At 44.5% G+C, this 18,028-nt stretch overlaps 1 protein-coding gene across 1 annotated transcript in view; it reads right to left on the bottom strand.

The window, feature by feature from the left end:
* The window catches only part of AGK (acylglycerol kinase), a 187,675-nt gene that overhangs the window by 94,319 nt on the left and 75,328 nt on the right, over nucleotides 1-18,028 (bottom strand). Inside the window, exon 6 of the mRNA XM_085652021.1 lies at nucleotides 17,617-17,649. Within this exon, the coding sequence (XP_085508147.1) occupies nucleotides 17,617-17,649 (33 nt within the window). The remainder of the gene's footprint in view (nucleotides 1-17,616; nucleotides 17,650-18,028) is intronic.

The following is an 18,028-nucleotide window of genomic DNA, read 5'->3' on the forward strand; positions in this document are numbered from 1 at the left end:
CTTACTTTAGGTAAGCCTGCAAGAATAGCCCTCCTGTAATCTAATAGGGACAGGACTAAGGCTTGGATTACACACTGAAAGTTAGCTGATGGTAAGAATGGTTTAATTTTCCTTAATGTGTTCATTTGATAATTGTCTCCCTTTGTAGTTGCGTTGAAATGATCTTGCATATTTAGGTAATTTGTCCACTGTGATACCAAGAGATCTAGTAGAGTCGATAACGTGTGGGTGCAGTTGAGAGCTGTAAGTTGTCTGAGCCATTCTTCTATGTGAGAGGAGTGGTTGTGAGGGGCGATCTAAAGGAATTCAGTTTTAAGAGTGCAGAGCATGAGGTGACTGTGGCTTAACCATTGTTGGGTTTTCAGTAGGGTGAAGTTGAAAGTTTTGATCTCTTCGGGTGAAGACATTTTCAGGAACAATTTGGTGCCATCTGCATACATTTGGTAAAGAATGTTAGATTGTTTCAGAATCTCGGTCAAAGGCTCCATGTATGAGTTGAATAATGTGCGTTCCATATTCTTGAGGCTAGACCGGAGGAGGAGTTTTCTTTTTGTTGAACTTCTGTGGTTTCAGCACTAGAGAGTTTGTGTTTTTGGTCAAGTAGACAGGAGTGTTGTGGTGGAGGTACTTGTGAGCCATGCAGCCTATCCTCAACTGGATCCTAGCTTCAAACAGCAGCCATATCAGCTGTTTTAGGTCTGGTGTGATGTGGTTAAATCTTCTAGAACACGTGATGAGCTAAGAAGCCGAGTTCGGTGCAGCCCTTAGTGGCACCAGCCTTACTTTAGGTAAGCCTGCAAGAATAGCCCTCCTGTAATCTAATAGGGACAGGACTAAGGCTTGGATTGCACACTGAAAGTTAGCTGATGGTAAGAATGGTTTAATTTTCCTTAATGTGTTCATTTGATAATTGTCTCCCTTTGTAGTTGCGTTGAAATGATCTTGCATATTTAGGTAATTTGTCCACTGTGATACCAAGAGATCTAGTAGAGTCGATAACGTGTGGGTGCAGTTGAGAGCTGTAAGTTGTCTGAGCCATTCTTCTATGTGAGAGGAGTGGTTGTGAGGGGCGATCTAAAGGAATTCAGTTTTAAGAGTGCAGAGCATGAGGTGACTGTGGCTTAACCATTGTTGGGTTTTCAGTAGGGTGAAGTTGAAAGTTTTGATCTCTTCGGGTGAAGACATTTTCAGGAACAATTTGGTGCCATCTGCATACATTTGGTAAAGAATGTTAGATTGTTTCAGAATCTCGGTCAAAGGCTCCATGTATGAGTTGAATAATGTGGGTCAGAGTGTGGAACCTTGAGCCACTCCAATCGAGACCAGGATGATGTCAGAAAGGGTTTGATTACTTTTGATTAGTTGAGCCCTGTTGTGGAGGAACGAGGCAAACCAGTTTAAAATGGGACCAGATAGCCCCATTCTATTCTAAAAAGGTCAATCAAATTGTCATGTTTTACTGTGTTGATCGCAGAGGAGAAATCAAGAAGTATAAGCAGGCAGGGTTCATTCTAGTCAAGCAATGTCAGGGCATCATCTACAATGTGAGTTAGAGCCGATTCCGTGCTATGTACAATTCTGAAGCCAAATTGGCAATGGTCAAGAAGATAACACTGCTCAATGTGGTTGTAGAGTTGTAGGTGTATGTATTTTTTGAGTAACTTTGCTAGTGTTGGGATGTTGGTGATTTGTCGGAAATTGTTGAGGTCAGACAAGTCTGCATTTGGTTTTTGGGGGATTGGTGGGACCTGTGCTATCTTTAGGAAATCAGGAATCATGCCTAGAGAAAGGAAAGCATTGATAATTTTAGACCAAAGCAGTAGTATGGAAGAGCTAAGCTCTTTGATGAGTTTAGCAGGCATAGGACAATTGAAATGGTTGGAGGGTTTTATTGATGTTATTGTTTTAATTACATCAGTTTCATCCTAAAGTTTGAAGGCACTCCAAGTAGCATTATTTTTAGAAGTATATCCAACGTAAGGGGATCACAGCAAGTGTGACACTGGGAGGAGACTGGGCTGGTCCAGTGTAAGTAGACATTAGGAGGCGAGTTGCAATTCTGGTTGAACCCTCCTTGTCTTTTCCATGAAATAAGCGGAGAATTCACATCCACTTGGCAATGACCCATTATCTACCGACTGGAGGTTAGCTTGGCAACTAACTTGTTGTTTGATGATTTTGAATAGTTTTTTAGGTCTGTTTCCCAAAAGGTTTTTTTTCACTACAAGTAACACAAGAATGTACTGTAACAAATGCACAGTGGAACCTCCTTCAGCCACATGGAAAATGATGGAATTGGATCAATCACTTTCCCCTCATTTAAAAAAAACATTATAATAAAGACTTAATCACTTGGGCACTATCACTGTACTGCAAGTAATTTATATTAGTTTTGATACAGGAAAATACAGCCTTTGGGAAAGTCAAGAGATCAACGAAAGCTGGATGGGCATCACTTCCCATGCCTATGTTTATTAAGTCATGTCTGGCTAGAGCACATACTTGGTTCTCTGGCTCCCTGTCCTGTTATCAGTCAAAACGCACCATTAAGAAAGACACTGGGAAGCACGGACAGTCTGGTCTTGAACAACGTGACAGGCAATCTCATATGGATGGCCATTGCCTCATTTCAAAGCAACACTTGTCTAGGCAGGGAAATTCCACCATAGAACAGGAAAATAGTAGGATAATCGTATTTTAACAATCTCCGCCCCATCTCTAACCTCCCCTTCTTGCTAAAGCCCTTGAGAAATGTACATTGCTTCAACTGGACAAACACATATGCGATTTCAACTTACTCGACTCCTTTCAATCCGGTTTCAGGAAAGGGTGCAGTACAGAAACCGCCATGCTGAACATTATGGATGACATCCACAGTGCCCTAGATAATAGTGAGGCTTGTCTTCTTATACTCCTCAACCTCTCTGCTGCGTTTGATACAGTTAACCATTCTTCCTTACTTAATTCGCTTAAAGGCCGCTTTGGCCTTAATGGTGTGGAACTCAAATGGTTCTCTTCTTTCCTCCAACACAGAACACAACAAATCAAAATCAATGCCTGCCTCTCTAATCCTATACCCAACTCGCTGGGCATCCCACAGGGTTCTATTTTCTCCCCCTCTCTCTTCAACCTCTTTATGGAACCCCTTATCCTCATTCTGAAACAAGCTGGAATCAACTATCACCTCTATGCTGATGACACCCAACTCTACTATAAGATTAAATCCCACTTGGATATACTTCATTTAAACAATATCCTGAATAAGATCCAATCCTGGTTCGACTCCAACCACCTTAAACTGAACCCAAAAAAACCTGAAATGATTCTCTTCTCTCTAAAAAACAATCGGCTCCCCATCCAAGGCTGAATCACAGACCTCAATGCCTTCAATTGTTTGCTCTCCTGATCTGACTAAGTAAAGTCCCTAGGTTTCACTCTGGACAAAAACCTGGCTCTTAAGGACCACATAAAAAACTTGGCTAAAGGAGCACTTTTCACTCTCCGACACCTTAAGAAAATCAAACCCTTCATTCCTTCAGATGACTTCAAATGGGTTGTCCAATCACTAGTCCTATCCAAACTTGACTATGGCAACGCTATCCTCACCGGAACCCCCAAAGTACACCTAGCCCCCCTTAGAGCTGTGCTCAACTTGGCGGCCAGGCTCATCACTGACTGTGAACGATTTGACCACATCTCCCCGGTCCTTAAAGCCCTAAAACGGCTACCCGTGGAAGCACAAAGCTCTTCACCAACAAACCCCGTTGTACCCAACCAACAAACTCAATAAAGCGGGCAGCACCAGAATGATGAGAAGCACCAATGCGCTCCTTCTCGTCTCCCCGGCTTTTAAAAAAGACATCCACCCAATCTTGTTCCTTCTCCGGTAACGCCCCAACCATCTGGAATGCCCTCCCGAAGGACCGGCTTGTAACCCCCCCTACCCCAGCTTTAAAAAAGACCTTAAATACCACCTTCTCAACATAGACTGGGGTCCGTAATCTCTCCTCTGACCTTGCTTTCTGTTTCCCCTGCATTGGTTTTCTTCCAGTTTTTCCTGAACCTCATTTCACTCGCCCTCTTTACATATCATACTCTCTTCTCTGCCTTAAATTGTTACACCCATTTATATTTTTTACATGTTTTGTACCAGCCAACAAGCCAGAATTTCTGCTCCCCTTTTCTTCATAGGAGATGTACCTGCGTGTTCTGTTACCCTGAAAAATTGCTCAATTTATTTTTGCTCTCTTTTAACTTATCGTGAGATGTACTCGCCTGTTTTCATTTACCCTGAACAACTGCTTTTCTTGACTGCTTCTGTTCATGTACAGTGCTCTGATACCTTTGGGTCTAGCCAACGCTATATAAAACCGTTCAAATAAATAAATTAAATAAATAAGTAGGAACGTTCAATCACAAAGATGAGAAAAGATTAAAAAACAGAACCCGGAAAGGTCTTACAAGCTTTTAAAGATCTGGAGTAGCTCATAAATAATACAGCTCCAATACATTCCCTTAAAAGGGAAAGGTATATTTAGTCTAGTCTGCAAGCATATCAATAACAAATTGTGTTTTTTTCCAGGAGAATTTAGACGAAGGCAACATTTTATTTAATGTAGTGTAAGGACCTGCTCTTTGCAGCGTGATGGCAGGAAAATATGCTTGGAGTCCACAGCCATGGTCCCAGGCCTCTCACAAGACTCCATTGCTTGGCTGCTGCTAGTGTCTCTCTGGCCTTGAACATGCAGCAAGCCAGAGCTTGGCGCAATTCGTTGCTGCTGCATGGACGCGCGGTGTGTCCCTAAATTTAAAAAAAGGCCTGCTTCCAAAATATAATAATGCTTAATCACTATTAAAATGAAAACGGGCCACCATTATATTTTCAAATAAACTTTTAATGATTTTAGCAAATACAAGTCCGGGAGCTGCTCAAAGGGGTGTCGGTGAGCTACTGGTACCTAGTGATCGCCCGGTTGGACACACCTGGTTTAGATGGTTCAGTCAGATTAAGAGTTCCAGTGAGTTCCTAAAGCTGCTGTTCAGGACCTGCAGTTGTAGAACATGTGAAAAGAGCACACAGAGGCCGGAGTGGCAGGAAGACCGCCTCTTCAGGAGCTTTATGGATATCTAGAGATGGATGGAGGTTGAGCAGCTACCGTATTGAGCCCTGTGAATGTGCAAGTGCACAGTGTCTTCGCTCTGCACATGCACAGAATGCCACTGATCACCGTACATGCCAAGCTACAAGCACATTAGAAATGAAATATCTCTACTATATATGGTTCCAGTCCTGAAGCTCCACTGCTGTGGTACTTCTGAACACCTTGAACTTCAACAGTTTCATCTTGAACTCCTCCTGGTCCTCCCCAGTTTTTCCACCATAATCTCCTTCTGCTCCGACAGCTTTTCATCTAGTGTTTATCGCTGTTAAGTGTCAGTCTCTGTTCGTCTTCAATTATTCCCTAGGTTCTGCTGCATCTTCCTGGTTACCAAGGCTTCTTGGTGACCCTAAGTTACCATCATCTTGCACTTACCTGCAATCCCCTCAAGTTGTCCTGCCACCTTTGGATCCTTGACTGCCCATGCCCGCTGTTTTTACCAGGGACAGTGTGAGTACTTGTTACAGTAAGAGGTTCAAACAGAGTCAAAAGTACTGAGGATCGCTACTGCCAGGCCTTACTGCTGTGCAGCGTGAGCCCACAGGCTCAATCAACAGCTGCCTTCATGGGCTGCAGTGGTATTCGACAAATGCAAGGGGAAAGGGGCTTGGGAACTGTAGACCTTAGATGGAGGCTCTAGTCTTCAATACACAGGGGGCACAATTTGTGTTCTGTACATGGTGCTGTAAGAGAAAAGGCCAGAGCAGTGACCAGTGATCTCTGTTCTTAGGATTGTCAGAAGTCACTAAAAGACCTGGGGCTAAGGGTAAAGCAATGCTTTGGGGGCCCTCTGTGGAATCTTCTCAATGATTTAAAGGTAAAACTATTCCAGGGGCACAGAAAATGTCATCTGGCGCTACCCAGTGGTGTATTCCCATTAACAGCCTCTATTAATGACAGCAGGTTGGCCTATAATTAAATATCTGTAAATAATAAATTGTGATGACGGAGCGGGTGGTCCTTGGAAGAGCTGGACGATGGCCATAATGCGTCGTCTGAAAATTAGCATATTGCAATCCACTGCACAGCTGTTCAAACGTTAAAACTGTAATTCGAAAAAAATAAACACGTGTGCACACAAAACAAATACTCGAATTACTAAGGATTTTAGGGGCATATTTACAAATCCCTACCACAATGGAAACATCACTTTTTGCAACGCTCGCGTGTCGATAGGGGCTTCGCATTACAAGGCAGCGGTAAACCTCTTAACATGCTGCCTTGTAAATAAGGCCCCCTTTCGCGCAATGCTTAAAAAGCAAAATGCCTTGCATTGTTTATGTTCAGGAAGGTGACCCTTCAGGCACATAACTAATCATTAAAAAAAATGGCATTTTGTAACTTCCATGTGTGCTGCATTAAGCAGCACACATACAAGTGACAAAACCCCATTTTACGATTGTTTATGTGCAGGAAGGGGGGACCTTTCTTTACATAAACAATCTTCCCCAGCACGCAGACACCCTTGCACTGTGGTGCAAGGGTGCCTGCATTGGCGCTACACTGCTAAGCGTAGCACCAGCAAAGGGCGAAATGTAGAGCTGCACTATATTCCTGTAAATATGGTGCAGCCCAGCGTTTCTGAAGTGGCGGCGCGTGTCGTTAATCCACCAAGGCACGCTCCACCACTTCTTTTGTAAATATCCCCCTTAGTATTTTATATTGAAAGAATTTGCAAAAAACTAAAATTTTAATGGGAAGGTTGGTGCTGCATCTCTGTGACTAACTTTTAAGTGGTTGGTTTTATTTCGCAGTTCGAGGCTCCTACTCCTGCCAGGGCCAGACTGGAAACCCAAAGCAGCCCTGGCAAATGTTTTCAGACCAGTCCCCCTTCGGTGCACACCAAGTGCATTGAGTGTGCCTGACCACTACAGAGGGGGCTTTGGGAGGCTCTACCCCCAAAGAAATTTAGGAAACAGTGGTGTAGTCTACAACACGTTTATCACTTTACATCACACACATATAGAGACAATTAATCATAAGTGTAAATCAGTGTATAGAAAATGTTACATAAGGCAAAGGGGACTACAAGATGTAGGATTCACATGTCATTTATACTGGTAGGCATTTTTAAAGAGTGCTTGGTCTGGAGAAGCACAAAAAACTCGGGATTCAGAACATAAGACAGTGATTAGCATTGACTTTAACAATAAAAATGTATTTCCACCCTGATAAACCTTTTTAGCAGCATCGGGATAATGAAAGACTGGGAAAAAACATAAGTTACTAACTTGTACCATGCAGTTTGCAAGCAGCTCTTTGATGACAGTTTATAGGTCACTGTGCTAGATTACGGTTGTCACTTATGTACTGCACAGTAACAAAATAATCTTTGTGACAAAAGCAGTAACCCACTCGCCTATGCACATAAAATACTGTTATTTAAAATGCATGGTACACGTTCTTTGCAGTAGGAATATTAACCCTCTGTGCTACATTAGATAACTCAAAGCTGGCACAGGACAACACTCTAATCTCTCTCCAGCAGGTACATTAATCACTGTGTTATCTTGACACTTTTATTGTTGCTGGAAAACTGCTAATTATACAAGTGCAGTGCTTTCTAAACTGCTGCCTGCGGACCCCTGGGAAAGTGTCAGGGACCCCTGGGGGTCCCCGGACCACAGTTTGGGAAACACTGTTCTACACCATCCTACGAAAATGCTCATTCGGGTCTCCCGCGTGACTTTTAATTCATTTGAACTTTTCAAGAGCTGCCATTACTCAGAATTGTCTTTCTCAGTGACATTCTCAATACAAATCTGCACCTGGCAAATATGATTAAATTCACTGTGAAGAAACCCGGGTCTACCATTTCACCAGGCTGCATGCCGTACAGTTATGCCGCACAGTTTAATAGTATTTAATTGCCGAGTCAGCAGGTGGCGCTCACGCATCACTTACAATCAATGAAGCCAATGCCAAATGTATTTCCAAAGCTTGTGGTCGTGTTTCAGATTAGTTTTATTCACACTTCTAAATCCGAGACATGGCTTTGTCACATAATTTTGCAGTTTGTCATGCTGGTCTCTTTTTTAAAACAGCACAAGGTTTGGTCTTATAAGTCTTATTACAGAGGATAAGCGCCGCTATAGCAATCAACCAGTCTGAACATCAGTGCTGTCTTGGCTAACGTACAATAGTTCTCAGCCAAAAGAATTGTATAATTGTGGGTTACTCTCACTCGCCGTCGTGTCATGACGTTTTAACGTGATAGCCATATTAGGTAAGGGGAAACCCTCCAACAGCCAATAGAAGCGCAATAAAAGCACTCTTTAACGGGAAGCACACAGTTTCGGTCCAGTCAAATCTAGTAAACACAACTCCCTACTTGGTAATGCCGATAGGTACGGCTTTAAAAGAATGCTGTACAGTAATGTGAAACATTACAAGTAAACAGAATAGCAACGGATAAATAATTTGTGTGAAATTAAAGAACTATAGAATATTGGTGTAGGTTAAAAGGTCAAGTAACAGTTACACTGTCAAGCCAGACCTAAACAGACATGTAGGTTAATGGCTTCCGACATGTGGCGGGAGCTAAAGACCGCATCTAGTGAGGCTCAAGCTGCGATGTCAAGCCAGACTATAAAAACTGATGCTGCCCACAAATGGCTGACTAGAGATGTCTTTCAAAGACTGACACTTCCAATAACCACTGAAGTAGCTATAGGAACGTCCCACCCTAAGGTATTTCAGTACATTAGAATCATTTTTCTGTTAATAAGTTGCCTTGGGCCAACATCAACATTCATAAATAGGGACGAAACCTAGAACATTGTAATTAAAACAATATCATCAGTACCATGCGTTGAACTGGCACTTTCTGGTTGGCTGAGGCAATGTCCTAGCTAGGCAGTACCTACCACTCCTGTCAAGGGTGGGCGATTGAACTCACTGTATAACCTGCGCTCACCCTTGGGTAGCTTGGCACTGAGCAGTCAGGCTTAACACAGAGGCAATGTGTAAAGCACAGGCACAGTACTCATGATAAATACACTGACAGTCATAAGAGAGAATTAACACCTGATGCATGTAAATAACGTTTGCATTCAACACAAAGAATAATCAACACAACATGAGCATCATGTATTTCGGAGCATAAATCACACTTGGAAATCTTACTAGTAGTGCTAGGCCTAACTGTGTTAAAATGACATCAATAATAAGCCCACTTGGGACAGATCCTATTCTAACCCCCCCAGCACCCTTATGCGGTTCGACACGTCAACCCCAGGTGCACTCTAGCAATTCTTATAATTCAATACAACACAATTTTAGGAAGCGCCCCAGCTCACAACAATATTAGAAATATGTACATACAATGAATTATAACACTTTTTAGCAGCCCCGGGGCTAGAGCCGCACGGGTAAAACTAATGTCAAACGAGTGTTCTGGGAAGAAATTACAGTGTAAAGCAACACCACCGGCCAGTGTCGTGAATCACAGGTGGTCCGCAGACTGTCACTCCCACACAAACACTCAATCCGCTCTGATACGCGATGCAACAGATATTAGGCAGGTCCGTATGGAAAGCAGTTGCACACATACACACTCAGCAACTTAATGCGGTGCAACTGATACTCGGCAGGTCAACTGATAGCACACGGCAAACCCTGTGGCTCAATGCTTCCTTCACCTCACCCAGACTGCCCTACACCCACAGATGGAGGATAACCAACGCCACCCCCCCCCACCGGATACTAGGCCGCACGCAACTGGGGTTCCAGGGAAGCTGGTGGGGGTAGGTAGCAAGACTAATTAGGAAGTAGTCAAAAGGGGAGTAGGGGGGAGTTGGAAGCCAGAGGATTCAAAGCAGAACCAGGCTGAGGGCAATAGTTTGACACTCAAAAGGGTTCCACAAGGGCCTTTCGGCACAAGCCCAGTTCTGCGAATAACAGGTGGATCACACGGTCTCTTGACCAGCTTCCGATTGCTCTCTGAAGCATTCCACCAGCCCTGTCAATCACTCTCACTACGAAAGCCCGAGCCGGGCAATACTACCTGGCACCATGATATCGACGGGTGAGGAGAAGGCAGTTGGTCTGCCACGCTGAGGGCCAAAAAGGGAAAAATCAATGAATGGCGAATGAAGTTGGGGAGCCCGCATAAGAAGGAGGCACACAGTCAGGTACACGTTGATCAGCATAACACCCAGGCAATCCGGACACAATGTCTGGTGCGCATTGATACAGATCAAACCAGACGGTTCCAGTCACACACAGCGAAGAGGTGTGTAGTAGGCTGGCTTAGTATATGGTGCACACTTATCTAAGTGAAGCACCTTGCACTAATCCAGGTAACCCTTACGGTGATTTTAATGGTCTTAAACAACCATAGAAAGCTCTCTAAGTGGTAGCTGTGGAGAGCAGGCTACAGGCTTATTCAGAAGGAGTGTTAAGCAGCTTGTTTTACCAGATCTAATCATGTAGTGTAGGTTAAATGAAAAAGAACCACACAGTGTATACATAAAAATATGTCTATTTATTACACAACACTCACTAACACACTGGTATATCTCCTATCCGGAGAGATCAACACAAATACACAATACTTCAATTACAAATAAGGTAAGAAGCACAAAATACAGTGGTCTCCATGAGAAGACCAAACCATATACGTAGGCTGTCTGGTTTTTAGGTTTAAACCTATAATAACTGATATAACCCCACCGGAAGGGAAATAGCCCTCACCAGTGTAAACATATACACACTAGAAAAAACCCTGCAAAACCACAATCTAAATGCCGTTCAAAGGAAGGAAAAGGAGAGTGAAAGTCATTTTTATTTCTTCCTGAAGGGGCCAATACAATGTAACTTTGTTATATACGGTAGCAGTAAGAAAGACTGTGCTAACATTATTGTGCTTGAGTTTTGTTGTTTAGGGATGTCACTTAAATATTGTTTCTTCTTCCTTTTTTCAGTTTGTGGACTTTGGTCTAATGATACCAGTGTTAGAAGCATGGTTTAGGTGTTGTTTATTTATTTTACCAACTGTAGAGAATCAGGAAATATCAAAGTCCTATTTGATGTAGGTTTCATAAGAATCTTTCCCAATATGTACCATTACATTTATCCACAAAGAATGGGTAAAAACCGTTGATACATCAGCCCCCTTTTCTAGTGAGTCAGTATTGATAGTAGGTGAATTGCCAAACACCCCAGGCTTTAAACATTCAATGCAAGGTATAGTGACAGGTTTATGTGAAAAGAGTGCAGTCACAAAACATCTGGGATACTGGTGAAAACATGACACCAGATTTTTGGAAAACATGGAACGCAGTGCCACTTGGAATGCTGCTGCAAAAAGTTCTTACCAAGTTCAACAAAGATTGAAGGGATTTGTTTGTATTCGCAGTGATTCAGCTACGTATTTGAAAAAGTTGTGTGATGATCTGTCAAAATCGGTAACTGAGCTGAAGTGCTTCCCTGTAAGAGATCCTTGCCACTTGTTAGATGGTATGCTGAAAGCATCTGTACAATCCTCAGAGTTAATGAAGAATGATATTGACTTTTTAGTCCATTCTGGTGCACTGTTTTGTTATGCATGGAAACTAAAATGCAAATATTTCTCATTTTGTGCTTTGTGTGGCATCAACGAAAGAGTCATCCCAACTGTGTCACTTAGCTGGTGGTTCTCAGTCCTACAGGCCATAAATGCTATATTATCCATGTGGCAACAGTTTACAGAACTTTTGCTGAGTGATGATGCCAAAGGCAAGAAATGTGAGGATCTTTGGTCACATATTGATAGTAATTTGAAAAAAGTACACTCTACTGCATTCTTAGGTTTTTACAGGAAAGCATGACTGCTATAGTAGACATTATAAAAAAACTAGAGTCTGAAAACACCCTGGTCTGTGAAGTGTTCAGCATAAATGGTGTAGATGTGAAACATCTCCTTGAGAGTAGGCTTGTCAACATTTTAAGTGAATTTGGCACTGCTACATATTCCATGTTAGAGTGCTTGCCACTTGGTAAGCAAGGAAAAGTTGAGGAGCAATTCAGGAACTTTTATTTTACAATGTATGAGAAATAGCCCTTCACCAACCATGGCATATGAAGTCAATGAAGCCTCACTGTGGTACTCTGCACAAGTTATAGATCCCTTCTGTAAAGGCAAATTCTGTAAAGGCAAATTTTCTCCAGAGTGGCAAAAGTGTTGCCTCATTTTTGACCGCTTCAGTAACTCTGAGGGCATATGCGCCCAGTTCAACACATATGTTGTAGAACCTGTCACAGAGAACCACAATCTTCAGGTGCACCAGTATTGGCATGAAAAGTTATGTCAGTGGCCAGAGTTAGCAAATTATATACTGGCTATTTTGGCGTTTGCTGTCTCAAGTGCCAATGTTGAGAGGGCCTTTTTTACAGATAAAAGTTTACATGGAAAGGAAAGAGGTTGCGTGCATGACCAAAGACTCACTGAAGAAATATTGTATGGTGTACTACGATAAGTTTGATTTGTAAAAATGTATTTGGACCTCATTTACACTGTAAGTACACTGTCCATATACCATGCACTATCAGTGCAGAAAGCAAGCAATAATAAAAGCAAAAAGTTCCATAAACACTGGAAAAATACAGTTTCTGTTGTGTTTAATGCCGCGAAAATGTGTAAACCCCTGATAACCACTGTTTTTTTAAGGTATTGAAATCACTTGGTAAAATACGGGCAGAATTTTCCAAAAATAGAAACTGAAAACAGGAAAGCCTACATATACGTAAAAAGTGGAATGCGGAGGAGGAGCCAAGATGGCGATCGGGACGGCAGCGTAGGCTCCCGGCTCCGTGAACCTCCGCATCCCGCACAGATATCCTGCATGAGATCCTTAGCCTGCACTACATGCCCGTGTTGGTGATTGAGAGCGGCAACCGATCGCGTGATTCTGAAGTTTCTGACGGCGGTACCGCCGGAGAAATGTTCACCTGAAGTTTGCGGCCTGTGCAACCCTGAAACCGGGACCTCGAGTGGACAACATGGCCGGGCGGCAGTTCAACAACAGCGGCCATTGGTGACTGGGTGGAGTCGGAATACCGGAGCGGTGCGGATATTGGCCTGAATTCCGCCGTGGTCACTCCTACCACTGGGCGTAGCGGAACGAGTGCATGCCCGAGGTGACAATTCCAAGATTCTTCGGGAATTGCCTGAGCCCTCGCCGGTGAGCTGCTCGGACGCTACCTGTAACTCGTCCCGATTTTCGCGGGCTGCTCCCGGATTTTTGCGGGCGCCCGTCCAGGGTCAGGATAACTGTTATCTGTGACCATATACCGGATACATATTTTGCCTGCCCCCGGAACCCTGTTTGCAGTACCATGGAACTTGATGCGCTTGTGCCTGATTCCCGGTCCCAATCTGGGGTGGAACTACCCTGCGGCCATCTTGATAGGATGGATTCTGTCATCCTGTACGCTGGGTCGCAGCAAGATTGGGAGTGTGTGGCTAAGAGGAGCGTAGCACAGCGGGCGCGAGGAGCTGTTCTGGGGTACGGTGACCTTCTCGAAGCTCTCGGTGCCCTTCGTTCCACCCTGGTCCACGGCGCCTGGGTACTGGGGAGAAAGCTTGATGGTATTGCGTCAGCGTCGGAACAGTTGCGAGCTGCCTGTCCCCAGGTAACCAGGGACTCGTTTTACTTCACACAGGAGGACAGTGTCGTGGCCGCCCCTGTGAATAGGGGACAGCTGGAAATTCCTGACACTGTGCCAACGTGTGGTCGGCTGGCTGTTGGTCAGGTCTGTTCCGGAGGTCTTAGAGTTGAGCAGAAAGTGGTGGCTTTGTCTCACGCGCAGCCTCCGGCGACCCAGGCAATAATCAAGCAATGTTCGCCTGCTCTGGCTGATTTCTACATCCTGGACCTTGTGTGCAGGGCATGTCCTGGGGCAGTACTGGGAAAGATGATCCTCCACGATGATGACTGTGTTGGCATTCAGAGACGTCCACTCTACATGTGCGTGTCGCTTCTGGTTCCTTTTTGGACGCTCCCTTTCCTTGTAACATTGGACATGGCACTGGGTCGATGGGTATGCATCGGTGGATTCGCAAAGAGAGGCCAAGGATAAGACTGATCCCTCAGAGGGTGTCATCTAATAGGCGGGCGGGCACAGGGGTTGCGTGCTCTCACGGCATAACTAATAGTGTAATAGGTGCATAACGCTCCCCATTTTTCTTTGACATGGGGAAACATTTTTTGTTGATTATTGTCTGCTTTGGGGAGGAACACATTGTGCGGGAGGGAGAAGCCGGGGGCATGTTTGAAGGCCCTCCTCCAGTTTATTAATATTCTCTCCACTCCCCCGTTAGGTGGGGTTTCTTTTCTTTCTCCTTTTTCTCTGTTTCTTCTATATTTCGGGTCTGGTTCTGGGGCGACAGGCACACTGCTGGGGGGGGGGGCCGTAGTCATCTGCAGAGGTGCAGGGTGGGGGGCTGGGGGAGGAGATTTTTTAGTTTTTCTTTTTACTTTGTTTCTATGGCCTCTTTCCTCTTCTCTTCTCTTTCTTTGTCTTTCTTTTCTGGGGTCAGTACAGTAAGTTTCCTTCGCTGTCAATCGCTGCTTTTTCATTTGTGCCTCAATTTCCGTGGTGCTTTCTGGGTCTTAGGGCAGGGGACTGCAGGCGCAAATGGCTCGTGATATTCTTCCACATCCTGAACCTCCTGTTTGTGCGCCATGGACTTGATAGATTGCTGTTTATTGTTGACGTTTACTATTCTGCCCGCCATTTTTCGCTACTCGGAAATTGTTTGGCACCTGATCCTTCCATTCTCTATTATAAAATGAAGACCTTTTATATCCTGGTTTCCTACTTGGGCTGCTAAGTGGCCAAGAGTATACTAGCATGGAGATTCTGCTCCCCGAGGTGCTGCCTGTGATTAAAATTTGTTTTTTTTGTTAATCCAACTGCTTAGCGGCCGGCCCCGGGGGTTGTAGGCCCATACTTGTCTTTGGTTGCAATGTCAATAAAGGTTTTTACAAAAAAAAAAAAAAAAAAAAGTGGAATGCGAGCTATGACCGAAATCGGGACTTGGACCAAGAGACTCAGAGGAGCTGGAGACACAAGGAACCATCCAAGGCAAGTACCCAGGAATCCCACGGAGGCTGTGTGGAGAGTGGAAACACAGCCGCGTACTCAATAGAAGTCAACGGGAAAGTCACAGTTGCAGTTTTGAAGAATGACCCTTCCCAGTGGACCATGATGAAACCCTGTGGAAGACAGAAGGTTGGAAAGTCACCCCACCCGTGGATACCCCAGGAATGAGGTAACTACACCAGGGAAGCCGGGTGCATAGGTGCGAAGTGACGTCGGAAACCGCCGTAGACCACAATGAGGACTTCAGAAAAGATGCTGCTGGGCGAAGACTAAGAATCCGGTAGAATCCAAGGGTGGATTCTTGAAGAGGAGAACCTGCAAGCAGAGGGGACAGAGTCTATGCTACTCGGAGGTGACCAGGAGACACAGAAGCACAATGCCCATCGATGTCAGGAGGTACCGGAGACCTTGTCGCTGCAGCTGTGGGACAAGTCGACGCCGAGGAAGACCAGGAGTTAAGCACGAGCTGTCACACGGTGGATGTCGGTGTCTAGGTGGTCGGTGTCTGGTGTCTGGTGTCCAGCGGGAGCACCAACAAGCCTTGGTAGCCGTAACTGACGTGGAAAGCGAAAAGATGCAAGCGTTGGGACCAGCAAGGGCAATGGGACTCAACAAGTGCAGGAGAGTCAGAGCAGCCACCGAGCAAGCAGGGGAGTTCACTGAAGCAAAGGAAGACGCTCGAGAGAACCAACAGGCCGAAAGCACAGGAGTCGCAATAGGACCTCAGGCATCTCACCCAAGATGGAGACCCACGGTGCAAAGGATGCAGCGAGGACGCTCATCTTCAAGGGATGAGGAGCTGGAGCATCTTGTAGTGGAAGATCTCTGGAGTGAAGAGCCAAAGTGCCTTGGCAACTGCAAGTCGCCACGGTGCACAGGGGTTTGGTCCTAGCAGCTCCGATGAGGGATGCTGTCCTCAAAATTGCAGAGAAGACGGGTCAGGCCTCTAGGGAACTGCAGAACCACCACCTGTGTTGCTGTGACTTGGGAAGGAGCCCTCCCCACCACCCCGAGTACAAGGGATCGGTGTTGGGGTATGATTCCAACATGTTTGATACCAAACATGACCAGGTTCAGTGCAGCCATTATATAGTTAGATATCTCATAAATGACTGATGTGCACTCTATACCTTAAAATGTCTGAACGCATTTACAAAGCCTAGGGAATTGACTCTGGGGTTTGTAGGAGGTGTCTTGCTCATGCAGGGGCACCCTCACACTTGTAACCAAGCACCACTGCCCTCAGGATTGAAGGGCCCACCATAGGGGTGACTTACAGGTTTTAAGTGCAGTGACCTCAGATATAAGGAATCATATATCTGTTGTGAGGGCTGCAAGCACAATCTCACACAGTTTGCAACGACAGGCCTGTAGTCGGAGTTTAAATGGACTCCCATGGATGGCACAATACATGCAGCAGCCCATTGGAGACCCCTGGTGTACCTATGCCCCATGTATACTAGGGACTTATAAGAGTAAACCAGTAGCCAATTGTGGAGGTACCAAAGTACTTACCAAAGAAAATTTAGGGGGGAGAGAGCACAGTTGCTGGGGTCCTGATTAGCAGGATCCCAGCAAACTACGGTCTAAACAAACTGACACCAGGCAAAAAAAAAGGGGGGGAGGGGAGGGTAACCATGGTTGGAAGATCCTACTTTCCTACAGTCAGGCCCTGGGATATCAGGAGTAAAAAGCCTCACCCCCGCGGTGGGCTCAGCACAGAAACACCTGTTTGTTCCGTGGCCCTCTGAAAGTGGTTCTGACAGTATATTACTGGATAACCCACTACACCCAAAAAATGTTTTAACATTCGGACAAAATTAGCTGATTATCTGATAGGAGCAATGACTTAAAGGATAATGACCATTAGGGTGACATAGAGCATAAGAGGAATCAGAGCCGCAGCAATGTAATGTCAATCATGAAAAACCCTTAATGAGAACTCATAAGAACTCATCAACATGCATGATGACGGTGCATCATCTGCACGTATTGTATCAACATGCAAATTCACATACACAAATAATTTTTAAAGAAACATGTTGAATTTAAGTGAGAGTAATCCTCCAGGGACATGTATATTCATCTACGTGAGCTAAAGCCAAGCCACACTTCCAAGATTACAACGGATAGGAACATACCAGCTCCCATATTTTATACCTAGACACTTTGCCTGCTGGAAATACTGGGGGAAATGTGTAGATCAGTATTCCAGGATGCTTTTTTCCAAAAAAATGTAATCTTGAGTAGATCTGCACCACTGGAATTACATAATTTTGGGGTAATTCCAAGGGCAGAGAAGCTGAGGGTGTCTGAAATACCAGCTTTTTTCCTGCCAATTATAATTGAAAAATAAAAGTGAAAACTTTACCTGATCAGCTCTTCGAAGAAGTCCTGTTACAACCTGAAATAATAACATATCATGGTTAGCGATGCTTGAAATCAAATAAAGATTAAATATTTGTAGCTTGACACCAACGCCTTCATAATCCAAGAAGTATCACATAGGCCACGACAAAGGATTTCAGTACACATCAATACCATCCATCATCACATGATGAGATTATTGACTCAACTAATTGATCTGACATACAGGTGAAACAGGGCTGGTTGCACCCACTCAATACAGGCATTTAGCAGAAAACCAGCAAACCTCCGTATACACCAACCTAACAAACCTTAGACATGTGGCAGATTACTCCGCAAAAGAATATTGATGTACAGAGTGGACACAGGATTTTAAAAACCTGGGTTTCCCAGATCTACAGTCATCTCTCCTTCTC

This window comes from Triturus cristatus, chromosome 4_1 (assembly GCF_964204655.1).
Source record: "Triturus cristatus chromosome 4_1, aTriCri1.1, whole genome shotgun sequence".
In the NCBI taxonomy this organism is placed as follows: domain Eukaryota; kingdom Metazoa; phylum Chordata; class Amphibia; order Caudata; family Salamandridae; genus Triturus; species Triturus cristatus.